A 27,064-nucleotide genomic window follows, 5' to 3' on the forward strand; every position below is an offset into this window, starting at 1 on the left:
TATGAACGCTTCATTAATTTTTGTAAAATTATAACACAAATAAAGCAATTATGATTAACTAAGACTGTGAATGGATATCCTTTCCAGATTTATTTCATCCATCGTTCTATTTGTTTGAGAAAATTGTATTAATTTCAAGAGATTGCAGTAAAGCAATGTTAGGCCTTTCAACTACAAATCAAAAAGTGTTTTAAGGACATACAATAAAGGACATAAACAATAACAAATTCATTGTGCTGCAACTGTCAGAATAGAAAAAAAATTCTATAAATTATACAACTGAGCAAGCAATTTCAGTTATTGTTACTGCTAACCATGTTTATTTGCTATTCTTGAAATTTGTTATTCTTGTATTTTTACTAATGACCTCATCTGTTTGTATATATGCATTCTACATATCTCCCAAGCATGTTTGATTTGAAATGTTAGATATCAGCTTATGTAATTTAAGTCGTCCCAGGGATTCGGGTACTATTTTATCTGCAGAATAATTTGGGTAAGATGACGTGATAATTTTTAATTAAAACTAAGTTTGAACACAATGAAAGTACATCCACAGATATTCTGCTTGTATTTCTCTTTTTCTCTGGTCATACAGTACTCAAAACCAAATGAAAATTCAAAGGAAATAAAAATCCAGACTCAAAGAAAATGTTATAAACATATTGTAAACTTTACATTTATATTATTTTACTTCCCAGATTATTGTAAATATAAATTTATTTATCAGATTAGAAATAAGAAAGTCAATATAAATGTTAACTTCTACATTACTACAAAAAAAAAAACTTCCTAATAAAAATAAGATTTAGTTAATCATATATTAACAGAAAGTGATTGTTGATCGATATTTTGCTTTAGATCGTATTTTGGTTGTGATGGATCATAGTTTATTTATGTAGTGCATAGACTCTAGCCAACTAGTTCAAACTGAGTTGTTAATTGAAACCCAACCTTCAAAATACAACATTTACAGACTTTGAAGGTGAAATTCATGTTGAATTTGAACTTAACTCACCAAAATCAATCCATTTCTTATCCTTTCCTTTTGTTTCTTAAAGCTGTTTAGTTTTTTAGGACTGAGGTAGAAGAATATTCATCCACAAAAATTTCATTCATAGTGTTGCTTCAAAGCTAGACCACAAAAAAAGACTTCAAAAAAACAAATTGATCTTCTCATTTGCTGCAGGAAAGGTAGTATTCTGATTGTGCCTCTACAGCTACTATGAATAGCATTATCTGCTATAAAAACCAATTTCATTATCATTTTCTTGTAGATAGTAGGCGTATGATTAAAATGAATATATGAAATTAATAAATAAGTATTCTTTAAAACATAAGTTTCTTTTACTCCCTATGTTAAAACCAGTAAAAATTTATGAATAAATCACACAAAGCAGCATAAGAAGGTAAAAAATAGTTTGTTTTTGTTTTGCATTGGTAATTAATTTTTTTGACCAGTTTGTTTAAACAAAATTATTTCGCTAGTTATATATAGTAAATGCTCTAAAAGTTTTAAATTAACCATCATATAATTCTTTCGTCATAATGCCACAAATCAGTAATAAATTGTAAACTTTTCCATAAGATAAAAACGTTTGTAAATTTTTGAGATGAATATTTTTCAAGTATAAAAGTTTGTTTCATTTTTTAAGAATGTATCTGCAGCAGTAAGCTACTTCATCATGATGAATGAAGTTTAACTTCATCTTCTTTATTGACAAAATATATTTTGTTATACAATAGCATGCCTGCCAACTAAAGAGAGATATTCATCATCACAAATTGAAATATATAAATTTTTATTTTATTTTAATTAAAATTTATATATTGTAATTATAAAAGATTTGATAAATAGCAAAACTTAAATTAAACTTAAATTTAACACTAATTATCCTAGATGGTTCATATAATACTAATATTTAATTTTATAATCTACACTGCAAAAAAAAAAAAGGTGAATAAAATGGTGCTTTTAGTCTTGTACGTATTTATCATTTAATTTAGATCATTATTGTTATCAAATATAAACATCCCACCTCTTAAAGAAATATATTGAACTGGTATATCACCCTCATATATTTATCTAAATATTTTTTAATAATGTATGCGATTAAAACTGATAATGAAGCTTGCATTATTTTCTTCATTTTTAGAACATGTAAATGTGATGAGCTGTATGTAAAATAATCATAAATTAAGGCTATAATTATTGAACCAAAGCATGTAATGAAACCAACAGCAATCCATGTTATGGACTCAAATACAAAAATGAAGAATATTAATAATATGTAATTTGACAAATATATCCTGAAAAAGAAACACAATTGAGAATCATACAATTATGTATTATTATTACTAATATTTTTATTATTTTTTTACAAACAGATTGCCCACAGGTATGCTTTAAAATACCTGTGACTGTTAAGGAGCTGGTTCAACCCGTACCCAGTTCCCCATGTCCAGCCATCTCTGATCTCTGGGATCAGTCTCTGTAGGTCTATCTGCCATTTGTCGATCGATCCCATCTTTTGCCATCTGCAGAGACTTGTTAAACACTTTAATAGAATAATGCATATTTTTAATTTTTATTGTTGCAGGAACTCTTAAAATGAGAACCAGTGATGACAAGTTACTTTTACAAAAGCATTCATATTTCACTGAATACTACTCTACAGTGCACAGAATAATGTAGATTAACTGGAACTTAACCTCATAATAGTAGTATTGTATTAGTACAAAAGTTTTTTTTTTTAATAATGACTATTTATCTTACAAAAAAAGCTATTCAATTTTATTAAAAAAGTATAGTGATATCTTTAATCATCTGTATAAAAATCCATGTGTTATTTGTTATACACCAACTGAAGCACACTAAAGACAAATAAATCTGCCTAAATATACTACTCACTTTATTTGTAGATATTAAGAACCCTTTTGATAATGTCAAATGGAATGAGATATTTAAAATTGTGTTGTGGTATAGCTAATGAATAATATATACAATTTGTAGAAGGATAGTTGCTGTTATAACAGCAAGAGAAAATTTACAAGATTTAATTTTGAAAGGAATAGGACATGAATACTTCAGCCTATGATTTTTCTTAACTTGTACATATAATTAATGAAAAAGTAAGTTTAATAAATATAGGTTAAAAATAAGGATTTAGCTAATGATATAGTTGTAGTGGAAATAAAAAATTAATTAAAATAAATTCTGGTAGTATTTTGATAAAAAATATAAGTAATGAAATATGACTGACATAAAGGTAGATGTTCAAAAATGTTGAAAAGAGGTGACATATCAGAATTATGAGAATTTTGTTATTTAAATGATAAAATCACAAAGGAATGGGAAAGTAAAGGTGATATTAAAATCAGATTAGCACCAACTAAGAGAACCATTTATGCAGCAAATAAATCTGCTTATACCAAATATAAATGTACGGATTGGTCAGAAAGGAAAGAAAACTTTAAAATCATTTGTATAACAAGAAAATGATGCACGTTCATAAAATACATGAACAAATTTAAAGTAGTTGAACTATACCTCATTCTAAAATGGAGTATTAGATCGATAGGTTTAATGGTAATCTTTCCAAATTTGGATAGTGAGGTTGGGTAGAGTATAATAACGGTATGGGAAAATAGACATTAGTATATATTCACTGATCAGTTTGGGAAAATTGATAACAGTTTTTTTTGTTGTCTTCAGTCATTTGACTGGTTTGATGCATCTCTCCAAGATTCCCTATCTAGTGCTAGTTGTTTCATTTCGGTATACCCCCTACATCCTACATCCCTAACAATTTGTTTTACATATTCCAAACGTGGCCTGCCTACACAATTTTTTCCTACTACCTGTCCTTCCAATACTAAAGCGACTATTCCAGGATGCCTTAGTATGTGGCCCATAAGTCTGTCTCTTCTTTTAGCTATATTTTTCCAAATGCTTCTTTCTTCATCTATTTGCCGCAACACCTCTTCATTTGTCACTTTATCCATCCATCTGATTTTTAATATTCTCCTGTAGCATCACATTTCAAAAGCTTCTAATCTTTTCTTCTCAGATACGATAACAGTATAAAATAAAACATTAATAACTCATTCTCAAAGCATAGTTTTTTAGAAGTAGTATTATTTGAAAGTATAATCAAATCTGTTTAATGATGAAGAATGTTATAAATATTTTTGAGATTAGCAGAGAAGAATAAAAACGGAGAATACCATCTAATGTAATACCTAATAAAAAAAGATACAGAAAAACTAACCACTTTGCCCTTTTCTTTGCAGCTGGAATAGTTGACAAATCGTCTTTTAATAAGTATGGTCTCATTCCATACGAAAATTCACAGGCACGTTCACAAGTCACTAACCAACAATGTGCAACCAACAAACCAAACAAAAAACACCAAAATATCAAACTAAATAGCAAAAATCGCAGAGCGGAACAACAATAAGTCAACACCCTATGAGTAACTCGACTTAAGTTTCCTATTTGTATTGCAATAAAATTTATAACTACATTGTGGATAATAATTGACTTACCCTCGTACATGGTCTCATGAAGAAAGCATGCAGTAATTCCGTGTTCTGAAAAGGGTATGTCATTTATCAGTTGGTCTGTCCTGACTGATTTTACTCATGAGTAAAATCGTAGCAAACTTCATAAATCTTTGTTATAGATCTGTAGAGTAATCTGTGAATGTATCAAAGAAGTAATATGAGCAGATTTCCATATTGATTTCTAGAAAGAGAGAGAAAGAGTGAGTAGACCAGGTATCTCTCTGCGCCCGCGTGTGTGTCTGTCTGTGTGTGTGTGTGTGTGTGTGTGTGTGTGTGTTTGTAGGCAAATGCAATTGCTGTTTTTTTTAATAGTTCATCAAATGATACTTTATTTTTGAATTTCTATGTGATTTAATTAAGCCATACAATTGTGGTTTTAACACTTCTTTATTAAATGTAAAATTGTTCTTTTTTAATCAATTAATCATGTCACTTTTGTTATCATTTGAATTCTGAGGCTTCTGTAGAAGTTAATCGTGGTATGACGCATTATTGATAACAACCACTGGCTGGGAGAGACCAGGAATTAATTTTGCAAATTATCATTACATGAAATTATTGTTGTTGACACTGTCATGATAGTTACCGCTTTTTGAACTCATTTTCAAGATAGCATGAACCCCATTTCTTCTCCAGCCTTGATTATGATTAACTGATCACCTTCATTACCTGTCACTTTTACTCCTGCACTACTGCCATCCGCACGATTTCGTCGTCGAATGGAAAATTAAAATATACGATGAATAGTACGAAACGTCCCTTCTGCCGCAACCTTGACCTTTGACCCCATCAAAAATTAATATCCATGATTTAATTTACCGAAGGTTATGTGACATTAGAACTAACCTAATCCATGACATCATCAATTACGACACCACACTATAAGTCACCGGCACCGCAGTAAAAGCGAAAGATCGAAACGACCCGCTTTATGGCGGGTGGTTAATTGCCATAACTCCAGTACGATATTGCATCGACCGCGGTATTGTGATACCTCGCCATTCGGTACCGATTCTGATGACATCACCGCATAGCAATGCAGCAGGTCACGAAAAAAAAGTAAGTAATGTACGTCGGTTAGGTAACGTATATACGTTACCTTTCATCAGCTGGAATTCCAACTTATGCGATCGCGTATACATTTACCGGCGAAGCATGGAGGAACTTATGTTTGTCACGGTATTGCACCGCGATAAAAGCGAAAGATCGGAACGCAGCACTTTTTGGTGGGTGGTAACTAAATTGCGACGGGCGTATGGTTGCCGGTATGTTGTGCGCGTATTTATAAAAAAAATCGGATCGGTACGTTTTACGGTTGGTAGTCAGCATACAGCGCTCACAGATTACACGAATTGATACTAATCGATTAATACCGTATTGCATATATGTGTAGAGCTAATAGTAGTGGTTTTAAACGCTAACAAATCTAAGTTGGTACCTATTGTAATGCAAGATGAATATTTTGATTCTACAATAGTGTTCAATTCCAACGGTTTATCTTATAACCGTTTAAATTCCGTGAACGATTTTTCAAGATCGCCGACCGCCAAATCGTAAAATATCTGTGAGTTTTTTGCGTCGAGAACTGGTATTTCGATTTTAAAAGATTGATCTACACCCGTATGCACACGAAATGATACTAATCGATTAATATCTTACTAAATTTGTTTAGTTCAGAGTTAATAGCAGTAGTTTATTATCAGAGAGGATAATGGTGTTGAGCTGATGTTATACATGTCGTACAGAACTAGGTCACGTCCCCGCGTTGTAGGGGAGACGAATACTATGCGATCTAATTGCGATATCTGTAGAGGAGTTATATATCAGATCAACTAAAATACTCAATGAAACAGAAAATAAAAATAATATGGATGTAGATTAGATTGCATGAATACATACGTAGATGAATTTACCGCAGATGTACATCCTGTTTTTATAACGTGGATACAATAAACAAATTACGTCACCAGGTCTGGGATCACCAGATCACTTGGTCTGTGTTAGCGCATTACGAACTCCAGTACGATATTGTATCGGTTGCGGTATTGCGATACCGCAACCGATACAATATGACATTCGGTACCGATTTTGATGACATCACTGCATAGCAATGAAGCAGGTCACGAAAAAAAGTAAGTAATGTACGTCGTGTTATTATTATTTTTTTTCAGTTCATTGTATTCACATCTCCAGTGAGTGGCGTGTATTTTACTAATGTTTCATATATGACCACGCAATACGCCGTAGTATTTGCAGGAATATTGCTGTCAGTTTGAATTTCTACTTTCAAGTCTATAGTTTCAAATTATTCACGTCTGCGGGGGACGCAAACGTAAACCTATTTACACCCTCTTCAACGTTTAGTATGCCGCTGCTCGTCATTATATACTGCAATCCTAACCCCCTATTGGTCGGGTGATAGTTGTAATACCGAAAAAAGTCATAGGTGATCTTCGAACCGCCGCCTTTCTTTAGATGTAATTTCATGTCATAATCACAGTCCGGGGTCAAAGGGAATCCTACGCCCAGCTGTCCTCGTGAACCTTTTGTTCGCTTTCGGGAACTACCACCACTTACCACATATAATCTCGGCATGTTGTCTGTATGAGAAACATAAACAACAGAACGGAATACATCATTCTATGACTCCCAATTTCTCTTAGCTCTTGAATTATCGAGATTATTTCGTTTTACACGCTCGTATAGCCAGCATAGTATTCATCGTAAAAGTTGCACAATCGATCGACCAATTCGTTGGGATCGTCCCATTAGCTGTAATTCGGTTTAGATTTATCGTAACTCATCAATCCGTAATCGGTGGGAACTGAACCGCCATCTTGTCGTCGTCATAAAATATTTTTTTCGTCGGCTTATCTCAAAACGTGGAAGGTTTATCTCGCTCTGTCTCCGGAGCTTTTTATTCGTCCTATAATTTATCCGAACGTCTGTCTTTCCCCTTTTTTTCGGATATGAACTACCGAGGATTGATTGTTATCGTTGTCTCAGCGCGAATGTTTATCCTCCGGTAAAGAAGCTTCTTTGTCCAACAATTGCCTGCACCCTCACGGTAACTGTACAGAATTCCAACGTTTGGGGAGTTGAGGGGCGCGTTCGATTTCGTGTCTATCGGATTTCTTACCGCAGGCGGTGGTGTTGGGTGTCTCGTACCTTCTCGAGGCGACACTGTTGGTAATCTCCTAGGGTCCCTGATTTTTTGATGACGGTGACGGTTTCTTACTACGGCGAGAACGATCTTGAGGATCAGAAGGGCTGGGGTTACGGCGTTTAGGTTCACGTACTGCGCTGCAGGATCTCTCGCGTCTCGTGACAGCTAGAGACTTGGGCTGTATTGTTTCTGCTTGCGAAAAGGGTATATAGCTCGGTGAAAAAGGTATATATCCTGTCGATATCGTTTGTGCGGCCGCTTCCGAAGGGGTTGGTGATTCAAAATCCCCAAAATATGAACCATCATCATTAGGCGTGCTGGTGATGGGCACAGGAGATTGTGGTCTATACAAATATTTTAGCGTGTGCGGGCTGGTCGTTAACGAATAAGGTATATTTAACGGTTTTGCCGGACATCTCGATTTAAACAATTCCCTGATTACTTTATTATATTTCTCCTACTTGCTAATCTTTATCTGTGCGTTTGGTTGCAGGTCGGTAACAGTAGCCATCAAAATTTGTGTCCAATTTCATCAATAGAGAATGAGCATGACCGCGATTTAGATTTAAGATTATGTTTTTCTTTTCGGAGTTTTTGAATTGTGACCTTGAAATTCCACAACCGCAGCTACAGTAATTCTTTCTTCCCATAATTAAATGCATATTAAATGTTTGTCATCTTCTAATTTTCCGAATTTCATAGCTTCTTGCTTCTTAAATCGTAATAATCGTTATTATTTCACGAGCTTGACTATAGAGCTTTTTATTCTCTTCATAAACGTGCATTAAATATTATCTTAAATTTGTTCTGGGTTTCCACCCATCCACCACCAAAAAATCTGCCAACCATTGACCTATCCTCCGACCACTTTCTTCCCACCCTTCGCCCACCACCGGTGGACGGTTAGTGGTCATTAATTTTTTATAACTCACTTGATGGAGGCAGTGTAATAATAATCTATTAATACAAGTATAAATTACTCATTTTTTCACTGTGTACAGTAAGAAATATTTATAAGTACGCTAAATTTTTTAAAGAAATCATTATCTGAGATCAAACATAATTTATTAAGTTTTAATTGCGGAAAGAATTTTTGCTATTTATGAAAATAATTAAACACATTGTATTACAAAATACTTGGTTTCTAAATGAGCCTAATGTTACAAGAAAAGAGTAATTAATGCCTTGCACAGCGACTGACTGCAAGCAAGATTTTATTTTCATCTTATAAATGTATAAAAGTAAACTGAACTCAGTAACGTATTACTGAGGGTTCAACTGATTCGTAAGGAACAATTACAAAACGAATTAATGATCATTCGTGTACCAAAGCGTTGTGGATTATTTTGGTGTAAGTTTTTGTTTATTTTTCTTGTATTTTATTTTGTATTAACATGATTTCCTTTGATTTTTTATCTCATTATAAATCCTTTGAATTGTTACAGGATAATGTACGTGTTGTTCTTTTATTTGTTTTTGTAAGTTTAACATTTATGATTCTAACCCAACCATCTCTCCCCGAAAAATTGCACGTGGTGTGGCAATTCTGCTAACATTATTTTTATTAGTTCATCTCATTAGATATTATTGATAAAAAAACTTTTTATTTCACTTTAATTTCTTCCCTTGGAATAAACGAATTTCACTGTTGAGTTGAAATTATCTTTACCTTTTTTACACTTTTTGTAAGTTTATAAACTTGTCGACTGTCGTATTTATTTTCCAGTAATTGAACATGGATACCAATGTTCTACTTTATTTTGGTTACACCTCATGAAATTTACATATGCAATTAAAATGTTACATAGGCTATATAGTGTAAATGTAATCATGGAATTAAATTTTAAAAAAACCTCTGTTTTTGTAATAATATTTTGTGGTTCATTTATTATCTTAGTCAAATGTGCAATATGATGCCTGTAACTTTATGGTTATTGCCCAGTTGAATAAATTGTATAGGTTATGCAGACTTTTTTTCTTACAGAATGAGCAAAGTCATAAAATGATCGAAAGTGAAATGTTATTAATCAAGACTTTATCCAATTGTACCATTGTGTATTTAACTGCAATCAGTTAATGCATACTTTAGATTACTGCAATTCAAAAAATCAGGAACAGTGAAACGTTAGATATGTTCATATTATTAGATAATATGTTCCCAAATTTGGAAACAATTAGTAATTAAACAAATTTAAGCCTAAAAATAAACTATATGATAAAATTTTTTAAATGACTATGTATTTACAACATTAATAATATTAGTAAAATTATTTATATAGAAATTATATAGTATTCCTTTTGTATCTACAATACTGAGAATGTTGATTTTTTAATTTAAATAGTCTAAATAGTTATGTAGTTTTTTTTATGTCACAAATTCTAAGTACTACATATTGTATACTGTAAATATCTTAAATGAAAACCAATTATGCCAGAAAAAATTTGACATTAATTCAACTGGCTAAATTTAAATATATAATAGCAAAACTATAAATAGTGAGATAAGGCTCTATATAAATCATGGAAAGTGGGAGTAGTACATTTAACCAAATATCGTGTAACAGATGGATGTTAACATTTCAATCATATTTGAGTATAAAATCTTATTTAAAAATAATTAGAAATTTGTTTTTGATCCTTAAAAGTAGCTGTCAATTTTTTTAATGCTACTACTATCTTGTTCCAGTTTTAATGTCTTTCATTTCAATGGTAAAACATTTTTTTAGGATATAAACTAAAGGGTTAGTTTATATACTAAAACTTAAGGATATAAACTTAAAGGGTTAGTGTTTTAAATATGTAAAGAAGATGAATATACTAAAAAGGCTTTTGTGAATAAGATTTTATCTACAATAAAAGACCAGTATTTTAGGTGATTTATGATAAAAATCACCATATGGGCATGGTATCTAGTTTCAAAGATGTTTGTAAGGATTATTTGCACATAGATAATTGCAGGGAAAGTACAGCGGTTAATTCCCTCCTGATTTTTCCATTGGGGCTGTGTTTATATTCAGTGCAGGTCTGGTCCCAAGGAGAAGTAATAGACAAAAAAAAAAAAAAAGATGTAGATGGGAGTGAAGAGTACAAACATATTTTCTATCAGTTTCACATAAGGAAATTCTTGCAAACACACCTTCTAAAAATTCAGCGCTGCAACATGTATTGAACATTTATAATGGTTTATTCTCCGGATAAATCTTCCTACCCGTCTTTGGTACCTGTCAGGAGCCATTTTGTACCACTTAGACGTGGTAAAGACAAAGCAAACCCCTCAAGCTACCATCCTATCCCCTTGACAAGGGTTTTATGCAAAGTAGTAGAGAGAATTGTGGATTGCACTTACATGGTACTTGGAGAGACATGGCCTTTTATCTGCAGAACAGTTTGTTTTCTAACAAGGACAATCTTCCATTGACCATTTAGTGTCATTGTAAACAGTCATTCAAAATGCCTTCCTACTCCACTATCGCCTCGTCGCTATCTTCTTTGTATCAGAAAGACATACGACACAGCCTGGTGACGTGGCATCCTAAACATCCTCAAAGAATGGGGACACAAGGGCAATATACTTGCTTGTATTAAATGACCGAACTTTCCGTGTTCATGTTGGAGATTCTCTATCTGGTAGCATCATCTCGGAGAATGGAATACCGCAAGGAAGTGTATTAAGTACCTCCTTATTTTCTATAGCCGTCAACAGTATTATTAAATGTGTGCAGCCATCGCCATATGTTCGTTATTTGTTGATGATTTTGCTATATGAGTATATATTATGCCCTGTTCAACAGCCACCGCAGAGAGATTATTACAGAACTCTATATATAGCCTTGAAGTTTGGTCCAGGGTTACCGGCTTCACCTTTTCACCTGAGAATGCAAAATGTGTAGTTTTTTCTCGACTGGGGGGACCCTTCCATTCTGCAAGTCTTTCTCAACAGAGAGCCAATTGCTATCTCTCCTGATATCAGGTTTTTAGGTTTATTTTTTGCTGCCTTATGTGGGCCAAACACATAGAAAGAATTAAAAACAAAATGTTCCAAAATGTTCCAAACTTTTAGATATGCTTTGAGTCCTTAGCAACACCAGTTGGGGAGCCGATCGGTCATGTATAATACGTTTTTATTATTTCTTAGTTCATTCTCATTTAGATTATGTTTGTGTCGCCTACTCTTCAGCGCGTCATACCGTGCTTAAAATGCTGGATGCTGTACATCATGCTTTCCTTGGACTTGTCACAGGTGCCTTTAGGTTAAGTCCTGTTGTAAGCTTACTTGTTGACTGCGTTGAGCCATTACTTTGGATTAGAAAGGATCAGCTTTCAGCATCTTATTTTGCCCTTCTAAAGGACAGCCAAATCACCCAGCTTTTGATGCAGTACTTGGAAATCCTAATTTAGGAAGAATTAAGGACCATCCACGTTTTACTGCACCTGCAGGTATTTGTACCAGACGTCTACTACACCTTATAAATGTTGACAGACCTTATATTTTTCCAAGGTATCCATGTTCGTATCCTCCATGGGGAATCACCTTATAAATTTTATGTTTGACCTTACGATATACAATAAAGAATCAACGCCACCTACCATATTCCCATTGGTTGATCATAAAAATTAATTAAATACCTTTGTTAGCTCTACAGACATAAAAGAGATTTTGATGAAGAATTAAAATTTTTTACATGATGTAATTGTCATCTTGTGATATTTTATGGAACAATTTTTGGGATCGCAGAAACCAGTTTTATCAGTACATTCAGCTCCAATCTAATTTTATTAGTTTATTTTTAGTGAAGCAGCATAATTTTATACAAACTTTCTCAGTTTACCACTGTAACATGTTTTGTGAAATAGATCCAAAATTGAGAAGTTAACTGAAGAAATGTGTTTGTTAATTTTTTTTATACTCATAGTCACTTTATTATACCTGTGCATCAAACTGACACACGTCGTTGGACTAGGTAAAACAAAAACTAATGTTTTCTGTGACTATTATTCAATACATCTGTTGTCAATTAGTTTAATGTAGGTCAGCTTTTTTTATACAGTGTTATCAATCAAGATTATTTTATTTTATGATGAAATTTCTGCAACACAACATAAAAAAAAAAAAAAAAAATAGTGATATAAATTAGATAGGGTAAGCAGTACATTATTAGTACCCAGTTTTATAGAACTGATAAAAACTATCTTATAAATTATTACTATAATTATTATTTGTGTAAAACATAGCCTCAACTGTAAAATTTTATTTTTACTTAGACCTTCAATTATCAGATTATTGTTACTCTCTGAGATGCTCCAGGTGTTACAAACTATGAAATTATCATAGAAGTAGTTGTCTTATTATGGACCTGAGTGATTCATTATGTTGAATTTACTTGTAAGATGAAACCAAATAGTGTTTGATTAAAAAAGTAATCTATACCTCTGAAGAATTATAACTTAAATATTATAGTAGGTAGAAATTTAATTGATGCTTATGTACTAGAAAAGAACCATATATTATTTATTAATTTTGTTTTTGTTTCAGGAAGAAGGACAAAGACCATAGAATTTCTTTAATACGAAGTTATTAATAAAGAAGATAGTTTTTATTTCACATTTTAATTTTTCTTAAAGTAAGTTTACCTAATACTGTTGTATTCTGTAAGGTAGTTTATATATCTGTTTACAAAACTCAATAATATGTTGCTAATATTAATTTATGTGTGTTAGTAAAACTTCTATAAATTATTTGTATGAAATTTTAAATGAACATTATATATAGAAATTAAATATCTGAGTATTGTATATTCTACAGTACAGACATTTGTTATTAAATGGCCTGTTTTTTCTTCATTAAATAAAATATAAAACATAAACTTAAAAATTTATATCAACATTCAAGAACAATCTTTATGCTTTATTCAAAAGTTGGTCATTTAAACAGATTATTAAAATATTGACAAAAATCTGTTATTATGTTTGTTATTTATTTTATGGAAAGTTATGAACATTAATAAAAGAAAAATGTATTTGAATTGTTTTCTAGTAAAAAGATCTATTACTATACATCATGCTTTACGTAATGTTGACTCAACATCTACAGAACCTATTGTTGTTTCTAGTTGTAAAAAATTAAAAAGTTCTGTGAGTGATACACATAAATTATCTAATGTTAATGAAGGTAATATTATAAACGCTGTTTTGATTAATTGTGATAAAGTTAATGAAAATCCATTGGCTAAATCAGTTAATATACCGATAAATAAAAGTATATCAAATATTGAAAATAATAAAAGTGTTAGATACAATGAATTTAATATACAAATGATATCAAAAAATCTTTTTAATCAGCTTTTCAAAAATTCAAATACTAGTATCAGTACAACAAATGTAAGTCAAGAAGTAATTGATAAATATATACAAGATTTAAAGAAACATAATTTATTAAATAAACAAGAAGAAGTATCTGATATAGAATTAAATTTACCAAAATTTGATGGAAAAAATATTACAGAACATTTTTGGAATATTGGTGAAAAACAATCTGGACCGTATAGAAAATTATTGGAAAAGTTAATCAACAATGTACCAGAAATTCCTAAAACATGGTTATTTGAACCTGGTTGGGTTAGGTATACTAAAAATGGTTATGAAAAGGTTGCATTTCCAAAAGAAGATGCTCTGGTTTTAGACGTTGAAGTTTGTCTGAGTGAAGGTGATATGCCAACATTAGGTACTGCTGTTAGTAATGAGGCATGGTATGGATGGGTTTCTCCTGATCTAGTTCATGACAATAAGAAAACTACGATTAATAGAAATTATGCAACAGATCGACTTATTCCATTAGAATCGAATGAGAAAGAAGTTAAATAATTTTTTAAAAATTCCACGTATTGTTGTTGGCCATAATGTTTCATTTGATCGTGCAAGAGTTAAAGAACAATACTGGTTAGAAAGAACCGGTTTAAGATTTATGGATACTATGTCGATGCATGTATCTGTTAGCGGTGTTACTAGTTATCAAAGAGCTTTACTTAAATCAAATAATGCTGGTGAAAATGACTGGAGAAATTACAGTTCCTTAAATAGCCTTAGTAAAGTACATGAATTATATTGCGGTAGTGAATTAGCAAAAGAAAAACGAGATACGTTTATAACTGGTACATTAAATGATGTTCGCAATGAATTATTAATAAAATAAAATTGATGTACTTTTAATTTTTTTTAAATGTGTATATGTAATTTAATAGGCGTATCTGTATTAGTGTTTGTGCACGCGCACATACACACTCTATCTCTTTCTCTCTCCGTGCATGTGTGTGTGACTGTTTCATTCTTTCTCTCTGTTCCTTAAATTTTGAGAAAATTGAAATAAAACCTCTTTTTTTCATTTCAAATTATTTTATCATATCATAAAGGCATTTACTTTTCGGTGAACAAAAATAATATTTAAACAAAATGCAATAAATCATAAATATACTTTAATGGATTTAGAAAGATCATAAAATTAATAATATGATTCGAAAACCCTCCCCCCCTCCAAATGATCAATTTATTTTGTATATAATCGTATAATTGAGGGTACAAATTAAAATAAAGGTCTATATAAATTTTATAAATGAATTTATTCATACGTATTAGAACTTTTACAGTGCAATAAATTCATTAAATAAAAAGCTGAACTTTAAATTCACTTTTGTAATTTCCGCTTCCGTTCTTGGTATTTTTATTAAAATATTTCTTTCTTGATTGTAATTAGCATAAATTGTATTACACCCTACGATGTAATAAACAGGAAATTGAAATATATCATCTACTTTAATGACAATTGAACTCCTACCACAAAATGAACGCTGACAACACAGTTGTAGGATTTTCTAGTAACGCAAATTTTTTCTGATGTACGTCTTACGCACACAACTTAATTTAAAATATTTATAATTTCATTTATATAAAATATTTATTTAAAAATTTAATTCAATGATTTTAGACTAAACTGCGCGCCCATACCGTTCTTTATACACACGTGGGTGGTGGTACTAGGGGTAACTATAAATACTTTTTTATACTTAAAATATTATTCATTAATATAAATCTACCGCCCCATATTTATCTATAAATACAGGATGATTCAGAAGGTAGGAAAACAAATATGGAAACTGATTTTACAACTTGAAATGTTCATATAAAATTAATATAGTTGTTTCTAAATCAGACGATCTTGGTTTTAATTCCTGAAAAGGGTTCGATATTTTTCACAAATCATTTTAAACATATTATCTTAGGCTTGTCACCCATTGACAAACAGCATGAAACCAGATCCTGACAAGAAGTTGTTTCCCTTTGGATGATAGCGAGGAAGTAAAAAAAAGCCGCAGTTCGTCCTCGTCTGTGTCTTCCTTGTTTTACGTTGTGGGGGGGGGCGTGTGTTAAGGGTACTGCGGCTTTCTAACTATCACTAGTCGCCCGCTGGCAACCAACACCTTGCCAAAAACTGGAAACATGCTGCGTGTCACCCAAAGGCTCAATGAGCCCAGTGTCTCAACTGGTGCCCAGCCACCCATTGGCGTGCCATGGTTTCATGACATAACCACCCAGTAATAAGCCTCGAGGATGTCATATGTGCTTCTTCAGGCTAATAAAGTAAATGTGAATTTTATTTTAGTTACACGTTTTGAACTGTTGCTATGAAACAGAATTTATAATAACTTTATTGTTACTTTAATTTTAATTTTATAGACTTTGAATTATTATTATTATTTTACTTTTATAAATTGATTTTGTTTTTGAATTTTTGTCTTTTTATTTGAATTACTACTTTGAATCTAAATATATATATATATATATATATATATATATATATGTACTTAGTAAAGGGAAGTTGTATGTTTTTGTTTCTGACTGACTTAGTGTGTGTGTGTGGTTGTCTCCCTATTTCTCTCTCACTCTGTGTGTCTCTCTAGTCTGTGTGTGTATCTCTCTCCCTATCTGTGTGTATGTCACTGTCTCTCTCTCCCTATCTGTGTGTGTGTCGCTTTCTCTCACACACTCTCTCACTGTGTGTCTGTCTCTGTCTCTCACGCTTTCTGTGTTTGCGTATATATGTGTGTGTGTGTGTGTGTGTTTGTGTGTGTGTTTGCGCGCGCGCGCGCGCGTGTGTGTGCGTGTGCGTGCGTGCGCGCGCGCGCGTGTGTGTGTGTGGCTCTCTCACTCACACACTCTCTCTCTCTCTTTGTGTTTGTGTATGTCTCTCTTCTCACTCTCCCTCTCTCTCTGCGTGTGTGTATTTCTCTCTCACCCTTTCTCTCTCTCTCTCTCTTCTCTTTCTATGCTTGTCGAAACTCGAACACTCGATATTATTTACTCCCAATTAGATTAGGATCTCCTATTCTGGTTCCGCTATATCATTTACGATTAGTTTAAAACAATATTATAAAATATCTTTCGTGTTCTTATATTTCTGTTGAATTACACAAAAGATCTCATTTCCTTCACGAGAATAGAAAAAAGCAATCATTACTTGTAGATAAAACTAGCGGTGGTGCTGCTCCAAAAACCTTTTATGGATCATATAAAAATTAGTTCAACAAATTTATTGGTAAAGGATTTTCTCAAATCTATATGCGATTAATATCGCTCCATTATCGATAGTTTTGCTTATTCAGATTGGGCCGCTTCTACATAAAAGTCGATGTTTCAATAAATTTTATCGAATTAAAACCACCATAATGTATTATAATACTTAATGAAGTATATAATCTTGTGCAGGTCTCAGGTTAACCATTCCTGAAATGTGTAGTTAATTGAATCCCAACCACTCAAAAATATCAGTAACTATGATCTTGTATTCAAATCCGTATAAAAGTAAGTGCCTTTACTAAGTTATAAACCTAAGAACTCTCGATTTTGAAATCGGTTGATTTTCAATGACGATTTAACCACTAGTCTAACCCGGTGTGGTAAATGGATGAAAATTATTTCAAGAAATTTAGTGCTAAATGATTTTCTAACATCTATCTGCCATTATTAACGCTGCGACATCGATAATTTTACTTATTCAGATGGCCGTTTTAACATGTTTTAGTCGATGTATCGAAAAATATGATCGAATTAGATCATATTTTGTTCTAAGTCTAATTTCTTATTATGTATTACAATATCATAGTACGAAATTGTCGATGGTTAAAACCATCTTCGCAAGCTTGTTGTACTAGATGTAGGTTATAAGCAGGAAATTTGTTATCAAGCAGCTCCTTTTACGTTGATTTATTGTTAACATGATTTTTTCATCTGGCAACTTTGAATGCTTATAACTCTATAATGAAGGATTTAATAGAAAAACCGGTTACACCATCGTTTTTCTTGGAAAATTTTAAATGGAAATTTGGTGTATTATATCCATATTCGTATTTTTAAAAAAAATTACGTTTTATTCAACATGGCGAAAAAAATAAAAAAACTATCGTAATGTAGGTTTTTTTTAAAATCTATATAGAACTCCAGTTCTTTGGCTCCAAATATACCTGACGTAGCTTGGATTTTCTTCCGGAAAGGGGTGGGTGATAAGGGGGCTGATGAAGATGATAAAATAATAATAAGGGGGCTGGTCGGATAACTGGTGTAGCCGCGTGACTCAACACACCTAGAACCTCGTCAGATATTTTGCTGTGCTTGCTCCAACAGTCGGGCGGAACTAACCTATTGTAATTATAGAGCCTACAAAGAACAAATTTCACTTCTACGGTCGGCAGACTGGTGTAGCTGCAAGACTTACCGCACCAGGTTCTACTCATAGGTGTAGCGGTGCTAGAGTCGACAGTTGTGCCTAATTAAAGTATTGTAATTCCACAACTTACATTGAACAAATTTCACTTCTACGGTCGGCAGACTGGTGTACCTGCATGGTTTAACGCTTCAGGCACCTAGTGAAATGAGTAGTAATACTAGTGCCGACTGTCGGAACTAACCTATGTATGGTAATTTCACAACTTACATAGGTCACATTTCACCTGTATTGTCGGCTGACTGGTGTAGCCGCGAGACTTAACGCACAAGGTATCTAGTCACAGGTGTAGCAGTGGTAGCGTCGACAGTCGGGACTAACTAAAGTATGGTAATTTCATATATTACATGGAACAAATTTCTATTCTATGGAAGACTGGGTTAGCCGCAAGACTTAACGCAGTAGGAACCTAGTCAAAGTGTAGCAGTTCAAGCATCGGAAGTCGGCCCTAACTACAGTGTTGCAATTTCAGAACATCCGTAGGTCACATTTTACTTGTACGGTCGGCACACTGGTGTAGCCGCAAGACTTAACGCACCATGTACCTAGTCAGAGAAGTAGCAGTGGTAGCGTCGACAGTCGATAATAACAAAACTATTGTAATTTCACAATATAAAAAATACAAATTTCACTTGTTTGGTCGGTAGATTGTGTAGCCCCGAGCCTTAACGCACCAGATACCTAGTCAGAGATTTGACAGTGCTAGCGGATTTCACTTACATAGAACTAATTTCTGTCACATGGTCTGCAACCTGGTGTAGCCACGTGACTTATCGCACCAGGAGGTTTTGCTGTCTAGCGTAACTAAGCTATTGTAATATTGGATTCATGATTTTCAATGCTATTTGTGTGTTACGGGAAATATCTGTATATCTGCTCAGTTTTAAAGGACTGATTATCAAAAACCGATTCTTTTACATATACTGTTCTCATGTGTTGTTCATGCCTGGGTGAATGTTTGTGTCATGGTAAGATCATCAGCCATTGAACTATAACATTAAATTATTGATTTTGTGTTTCAGGAAAGTGAATCTTTGCAAGTGAAAGAGGAGCCGCTTAGTAATGGGTGTGATAATTTTGATGAAGTGACAGATCCCCTTGTGACTGAAGGGACCAACCTAATTAAATTAGAAGATCATAAAATCAAAAATGAAGCAGTAAGTTAGTTTTACTCGCCCTTTCAGAGTGTATTTAGTGGAGTAGTTATATGAATGAAACTATGTATGCACTTAATATTGATTTTTTAATTTGACATCATTGCCTTTTTTTTACCATGTTTGGTTTATTTTTTAGTAATACATGAACTTTCAAGTACGAGGATCATTACAGTTCTGATGTTTTACTAGACTGATTGATATGTACTGCCACATTGGCCAAAAAGATACTATTCTTTTACCACAATAATGTGCCGGTACACATAGCTCTGATAGTAGTTGCAAAACTCAATGATAATTTACACTTTGACAATGACATCTGGAAGCATGTGCTGTATTCACCTGACTTGGCTTCAATTAATTACTTCTTCCTTTCAAATCTAAAGAAATGGCTCATTGGACAAAGATTTATTTCTTATGATGCAAAGGTGAGAGAACTGCTCATCTCGCAGAGTTGGACAAATCACATCATACTGATAATATAAAAAAATTTGGAAAATCTGAGTAAATGAATCAAATTGCAAGAGAATTAAGTTGAAAGTTAAAAAAATTCTTCAAAACCTTCCTGAACAACCGCCATATTTGTTTTAAATTGACTTATAAAATTAATTTTCTCAGAATTAAATTTGTGATTAATGTGTTTGCTATTTTGTTATTTTTTGCAACATACACTTTGAGAAAATAAAGTGTATAATATATATATATATAAATAACAATTGTAATATTCTATTAATAGTAAATTCATATAAAAATAAAATTAAATCAGTTTTGTTCTTTTTTGCCCTAATTTTGTCATAATATTTGGATTTTTCTAAAATTTTTAGCAAGATAGATTTTAATGGTATTTACTACCAAAAATATTTATTTTTAGGATATGTGATTTGTATATAAGTGGTATTATTACTAAGTTCCAGCCAGAATAAAATAAAAAAAAACATTTATTGGAAATTAATTAGTTTGTAATTTGTGTTCTTTATCTTTTTTTTTTTAAAGGAATCTGAGATCTTATTGAATGATGATGTTTCACCACAGGTTAATCTTAATATGAAAAGCAATGAACTTCGAATAAAAGATTTTCGTACAGTAAAGACAAAAGATGGGATGGTATTTTATCCATGTCGTGTAATTACATCTATTATGGTGTTAGTGCAATCACAGTAATTGAATTCACTTGTATAATCTTGGGTTGCTGAATTGTGTCAGTTTTCTGTATGACCTTATGAATTTTGTTTGTTAAAAAATGAAATGGAATCCTCTTTCCTAAAAATCTTGGCAATTTTGTAAAAATAAATAATGTTTACTATCATTCACTCTAAACTGTCAACATTGTCAGGAAAGAACATAAGCAGAGGCGGCTCATAGCCAAAATTAGTGGGGGTGCTGCTCCAGAAAATTTTTTAAAATAAAAGTACCAAAAAAAAAAATGAATCAAATAGAATAACTGGAAGCAGCATAATAATCTAATTCTACACTTTATCACATTCAAGAATATGGTACACAGTTTTTAAGCCCACTTAAAATCCATATTCGGTTAACCGAATAAATAATAAAATGTCAATACAGATAATATTTTTTTAGTATTATTAGGTAATAATAAAATGTCCGCTTAAAAGCACTATAGTGCTTTTAAGCGGACATTTTGTGGATTTTAATCCATTTTATGGATTATAATCCAGTGGTGCTTAATTTAAATTTCTATGTACACAGAAACAATTACATAATTAGTTTTTACTAATTATCTTCTCTTTCCAGCTTGTTTTTGGACAGATTTGGCAATCAAAGAGCCCTTGCTTTCCACCATATTCTGATCACTACTGAAAAACAACTAAACCACTTTCATATTCCTCCTACCCATTAAGATAGAAAAGGGGGAAGAACAAGGAACGTTCCATATACACGCGGAGTAAAAAAAACTACCTTCCACCAGCACGCCAGGATCAGCACTGCAGGAGCAAAAGTGCTCTCTCTCCCTCGCAGCCTCGCGTGCAACTTCCAATGTGCGCATGTGCACAACAGCCAAATACCATGCTGCTGGAACTGTGAAGCGCATAGTTCCATATAAAGATTTCTGTATCTTTTTCATAAACTGGGAGATGGCTATTAAAATTAAGCTAAGGATTATATATTGTTAAAGTATAAAGAAAGAATTAAAGAAAAAAGGACTCATTATATTAAATGTTATAGATAATAATAACAAGTGGAAATAGGGAGTGCTGCAGTTCCACAGAGCCTATATGCGAGTCACCACTGAGTGTAAATGTATCACTTTAGATGTTATTAACAAATTACAGGTTATATAGCAATTAAAAAAAAAAAAATACTTGCTGACAAACAACAACCTTGGGGGTTTTGCATTAAATACATCAGGCTGACTGAATGCATATTTACCTACAGATGCAACTCATAAGTTACTAACACAATAAAAGCAACATTTATAAATAACCTCATAGAAACAGAACTCGCATGAAGGCATTAACAACATACACATTTTATATATAGTACAAAAACTGAGATCTCAATGCAACATTAAATTTTACAATTATAAATTTGACAAATATATTAAATAAGCAAATACAGCATTGATTGAATACATTATTTACCCACATCCTTAAGGGGTTTCTAACGTTTTTAAACAAGTATTATTAAAAATACAGTAGAATCACATTTTCATCTTTGAAGATGTTTTGGAAAAATAATTTCCACAAAATTTGCAAGTAAGTTAACACTTTTTAGAATTTGTAAAGTAGTAAAAATGTTTATGTAATGATACTTTTTTTTTATCAAAAATTCCTATTAGTTTAAGTGAGCTTTTATAACTCATTTAAACTCATTTTTAATTTATTTACAAAATTATAGTAATAGAAATGTTAATTTAATAATAGATAAAAGAGAACATAATGAAAGGTAAACTGTTTCTTTAACTTGCTCACTCACTCTTTTTCTATATACAGTGTTTCTAAAATGGTGGACTGGCTATACATTTTCAAATTCCACTTGCAAAAATAATTGAAAATTGGTTAACAAATAGCTGAATTATTGCAAAAAATTTATGTAATTTTGCATCTGTTTTCATGTCCTCCACTTTACAATCAATTCCATTAAATATTAATTGTTTTTATTTATTGTTAATTCTAGTATTGTAAATTAGTATCAAATTAAGTCATAATTTTCTCACAATAATAGACCTAATAATTAAAAAAATAAAACAACTACCTGTGATAATCTTACATTAATTGTAGAACATTAGGTACACTTTTTTTTTAAATAAACAGTTAACAGTTGTTAAAAGCTATAAGAGATGTTCAAAGTGTCCACCATTAGAAATTACACAAGTCTACAGTCTTTTTCAGAGAGATTGTCTTAACCGTTCAAAAATTCCATGAGTATTCCTAATTTCTTGAAATCCATTGTGGATTCTTTGTTGAAGATCCTCAATGCTGAGTATTGGAGTTGAATAAACAATATGTTTCAAATGGCCCCACAGGTAGAAGTCAAGAGTGTTTATCAGGTGATCAGGCACTGGTCCTTCGCGGTCAATCCATTTTTCATAGAAAGTTTCATGCAGGAAATCTGATACCGACTGACTGAAATGTGCTAGAGCTCAACAGACATGAAACTACATATTCTCTCTTAATTGTAGAGGTAGGTCTTCCAAAAAATGTGAAAGATTTTCAGTCAAATGAGCAAGATAATTTTCTCCATTTAAATGATTTGGTAGAATGATGGGGCCCAAAATATAGTCATTAAAAATACCTGCCCATATGTTCCGGGAAAACCTTTGTTGATGGCTACTTTGGAAGATACCATGAGGATTCTCGTCGCTTCAGATACGCTGGTTGTGATAATTTTGAAGACCATTCCTGTTGAAAGAAGCTTCACTTTTATATTGTTAGCAATTATAGTCACTGTGTAAAATTATTCAAAAGTGAAAAATTAATATCAATTGTTTTATTATTATGTAATATTAAATTTTATTGTGAGAAAATTATTAATAATTTAATACTAATTTACAATACTAGAATTAACAATAAATAAAAACAATTAGTATTTAATCGAATTGAATGTAAAGTGGAGGACATGAAAACACACACAAAATTATAACATCAATTTTCTGCCATAACTTGGCTATTTGTTAGTAGATTTAAAAAAAATAAAATATAATTTTGTTCAAAATAAAAGATGCAATTAGAAAATAACATAAATTTTGATAAAACTAATATTTAGAGATATAACAGATTGAAAAATAAACATGGCCACCATTTTGTAATTTGAGCTATTTAAATCCTGATTTGTTGCTAATTTTAAAACTTTAATACCATGACGCTTATCAAATATTAATGTGATTCGTCTATCTGAACTAGAGATATACATTTCTATACAAAAAAAAATACAAAATTGCATTCAGTGGCAGAACGAAGGAGAAATTGCCATTTTAACCTAAGGATTGTTTAATTTTACAATTCGAAAAAGTATAGCCAGCCCAGCATTTTAGAAACACTCTGTATATTTAAAAGGAAGACTATACTATATTTATTACAAGTGTCATATATAATTACAAGTCATTAATTATTTTACTTACAGTGTCCAAACAAATACTATAAATTATTGTGAAGATCAGAAAGTTCATTTTGAAATAAAGGTTGGAGTATCTACGAAAGATAATAGAAAATTGAATGCTTATATTTGTTCACATGAAAATATAATATTTTGTTTTATTGTTTCTGAACTGCATTTTATTAATAAAAACAGACTATTAGTTCAAGTTTTTCACATTATTTTTTTATCGATTATTTATTGTTAATACAATGTATATATTGTAAAACAATGTGTGTAAGTAAAACAATGCAACTGCATCTTGTTTATAATAATGAAATCATAGTAGTCATATGAAGAGAAACTTTTTTGTTACGATAAGAATATGCATTTCAGAAACAATGCATTCATTATAAATACTTTATATAAACAAGTTTTTTTTTAAATTTTTTTTGGCTGATGTAATAGTGCATTATAACTGGCAATAGCCTACTTAAAAAATTGCAATTAGGCTTGTCCAGACTCAAGCATATCAAATGTGAGGACCACAATTTTAAATCATCAAATACATGGGTAACATTAGCTTTCAAATTAAGAAAAGTAATGTTTATTTACTTGCCTTTGAACAAGGATCCTGCTGCTTCATGGAATAATTGCTGTAGTAAACAATTTAAATTATTAAAAACCAATAATGAAATGACGGGTTCATTAACGAAACATTGGGTTCAAAACTTGGTCACCTTAATGAAATATATCCCTCTAGAAGCTCTTTAGAAAATAATTGCCAGTATTAATGGATTTCAGTTGTAACCTAGTGGAAATTGGCACTAAGTAAGCTCTAAATGGCCCTTTGGCCGTTAATTTGAAAGCGAGTTGTTTGTTATTTTTAATAGTTTTAAAGTATCACAATGCATTATGTTATTCTACCAGTTATCAGTTCATATTGGTACTAACCATAACCCAGTAAAATGGGTTTATAATGAATTTAAAAGCATAATCTGTTTGTAGGAAAAAAATATTGTTGATTATTCTAGGGAAAATATTATTCATCTTTTAATCACATACTTCTCACAACTTTTTTTTATGGTGGTTAGTGATAACAGTTTTAGAAGGTGGTCATTTTTGCAGCAAACTGAACCATATTAAAAGTATTATGAAAGCTTTTTACCCATAAAAAAATGTTTTCAGTGATGAAACTGTGAACAGTTTTCATTAATGACTGGTGATAGCAGGTTTTTACACTGCTGAAGTTACTGGTGGCAGTTTTTTTTTTTTGTGTAACAAATACATTATTTATGATGTGGTCAAAAAGCATATTACATTTTAACTGTGTGCCCGTTTAGTCTATGACAATACATTATGGTGGTTCCGAAGGCTAAACAGAAAGAAAACATATGCCAGCATTATACACTTTTTTTTGGTCTGTTTGTTGTAGTTCAGGTGTATCAAATTGTGGATCTTGATATATTTCAAGATTTGTCAATAGAGGAGAATAACAATGTCCTAGAATGTATTTGCCGAACTTCAAATACTGATTCAGAACACCAAAATGAGCATAAAAGTTCATATTCTAAAAGTCCTATTTTGCTTTGTTTTTCATCTGGATGCCATTTTGTTATTTTCAACAAAAAAATGATTTCTTGAACGGGTATACCTACTTTAATTAAATTTGGCAGATTTAACACTAGTGTCTTATTCTACAAAATAAAACATTTTTAAAACGTCACCTTAAAAATTTCAAAATGGTGGCCATCCTAATTTTTGAATCTTCAATATCTTTGTAATTATTGCGATCTTTGATCAGATTTTTGTCTATTACAAAATTTATTAAGCATTTCATTTTAAAAAATGTACACCTCATTTGTAAAAATCCATTGACAAATAATTGATTTATTGCAGAGAATTAACCCAGCAGTACTTTTGCGCACTATAATGCAGCTGATTATTTTTTTCCTGTTTTTATTTCGTCTATTAAAGGTAATAAAAATGATAAAAATAGATAATAATAGTAAATTAATAAAAATTATCACCCTTACAAAAATCAGTTTGTCTTTTTTTATTATTTTTAATGAATTACATAATAGTTTAATCTTATAATTCATTACTTAAATGTTAAGTTAAATAAATTGTGAAAATTCTATTTTTATTTTTTGCTAAATAAAAGTAGTATTGATAATATTTTTATATAATAGAAATTATTTTTACTTTATAGGCCTATACATATTTAAAATAATTAAAAGATGTTTGTTTGTTTACACATTTGTAATCTATATTATGTTACAAACAATACAACACACCAAGCTGAATTATTACTCCATATGTCTGTTTCAAACTGAATTTTGTTAGTTTGTTTTTAACTCTCATTTTCACTTAATACTATTCTTCAAGAGAACAGGATCAAGCTGTTTAAAATAAGCTTTAGATCAAAATATTTTTTCATTTCTTTTCTAGGTAGTTGTACAACCCTTGTTACCTGAGTACTGCCTGTGTTAGACGATCTGTGAAGAGGTTGACTCCCTTGCCATCAAGTTATCAGATTTTATGATAATCATATCATACTTGATAAAATTTAAAAATAAATAAATAAACCTTAATTTTCTTGTTAAAAAGTTCTTACATTGTACTCAAATATTTGTCAATAAATGCCTTCAAAATGGTTTTTAAATGTGCACATTTTTTAAATATGTAATCAGACAATGTTTTTTATTTATACAATTATAACCAATGAAATAAAAAAATTAATTTAATTTTGTATAAATTTAAATTTTGTTAATAATTCTCACTTAGTTGTATTATATTGTTTCATTAAATATTATACTTCTACATTAATGCATTTATTAAAATAGAAGTACAATATCTCCTTCATTTTTGTTA

The 27,064-nt window shown here is 31.3% G+C and overlaps 1 protein-coding gene across 1 annotated transcript; it reads left to right on the forward strand.

Annotated features, from left to right (window-relative positions):
• Window positions 1-8,980: 8,980 nt before the first annotated feature.
• Window positions 8,981-14,593, forward strand: LOC142317466 (DNA polymerase subunit gamma-1-like). Its single transcript, XM_075354033.1, has 2 exons — window positions 8,981-9,083; window positions 13,266-14,593. The coding sequence occupies exon 2, from the start codon at window positions 13,724-13,726 to the stop codon at window positions 14,591-14,593; it is 870 nt and encodes a 289-aa protein (XP_075210148.1). The 5' UTR covers window positions 8,981-9,083; window positions 13,266-13,723.
• The last annotated feature ends 12,471 nt before the right edge of the window (window positions 14,594-27,064 follow it).

This window comes from Lycorma delicatula, chromosome 1 (genome assembly GCF_047948215.1).
Source record: "Lycorma delicatula isolate Av1 chromosome 1, ASM4794821v1, whole genome shotgun sequence".
Taxonomy (NCBI): Eukaryota; Metazoa; Arthropoda; class Insecta; order Hemiptera; family Fulgoridae; genus Lycorma; species Lycorma delicatula.

Coding starts and splice junctions, on each gene's coding strand:
- LOC142317466 (XM_075354033.1), top strand. CDS start 13,724: ATGAACATTAATAAAAGAAAAATGTATTTGAATTGTTTTCTAGTAAAA.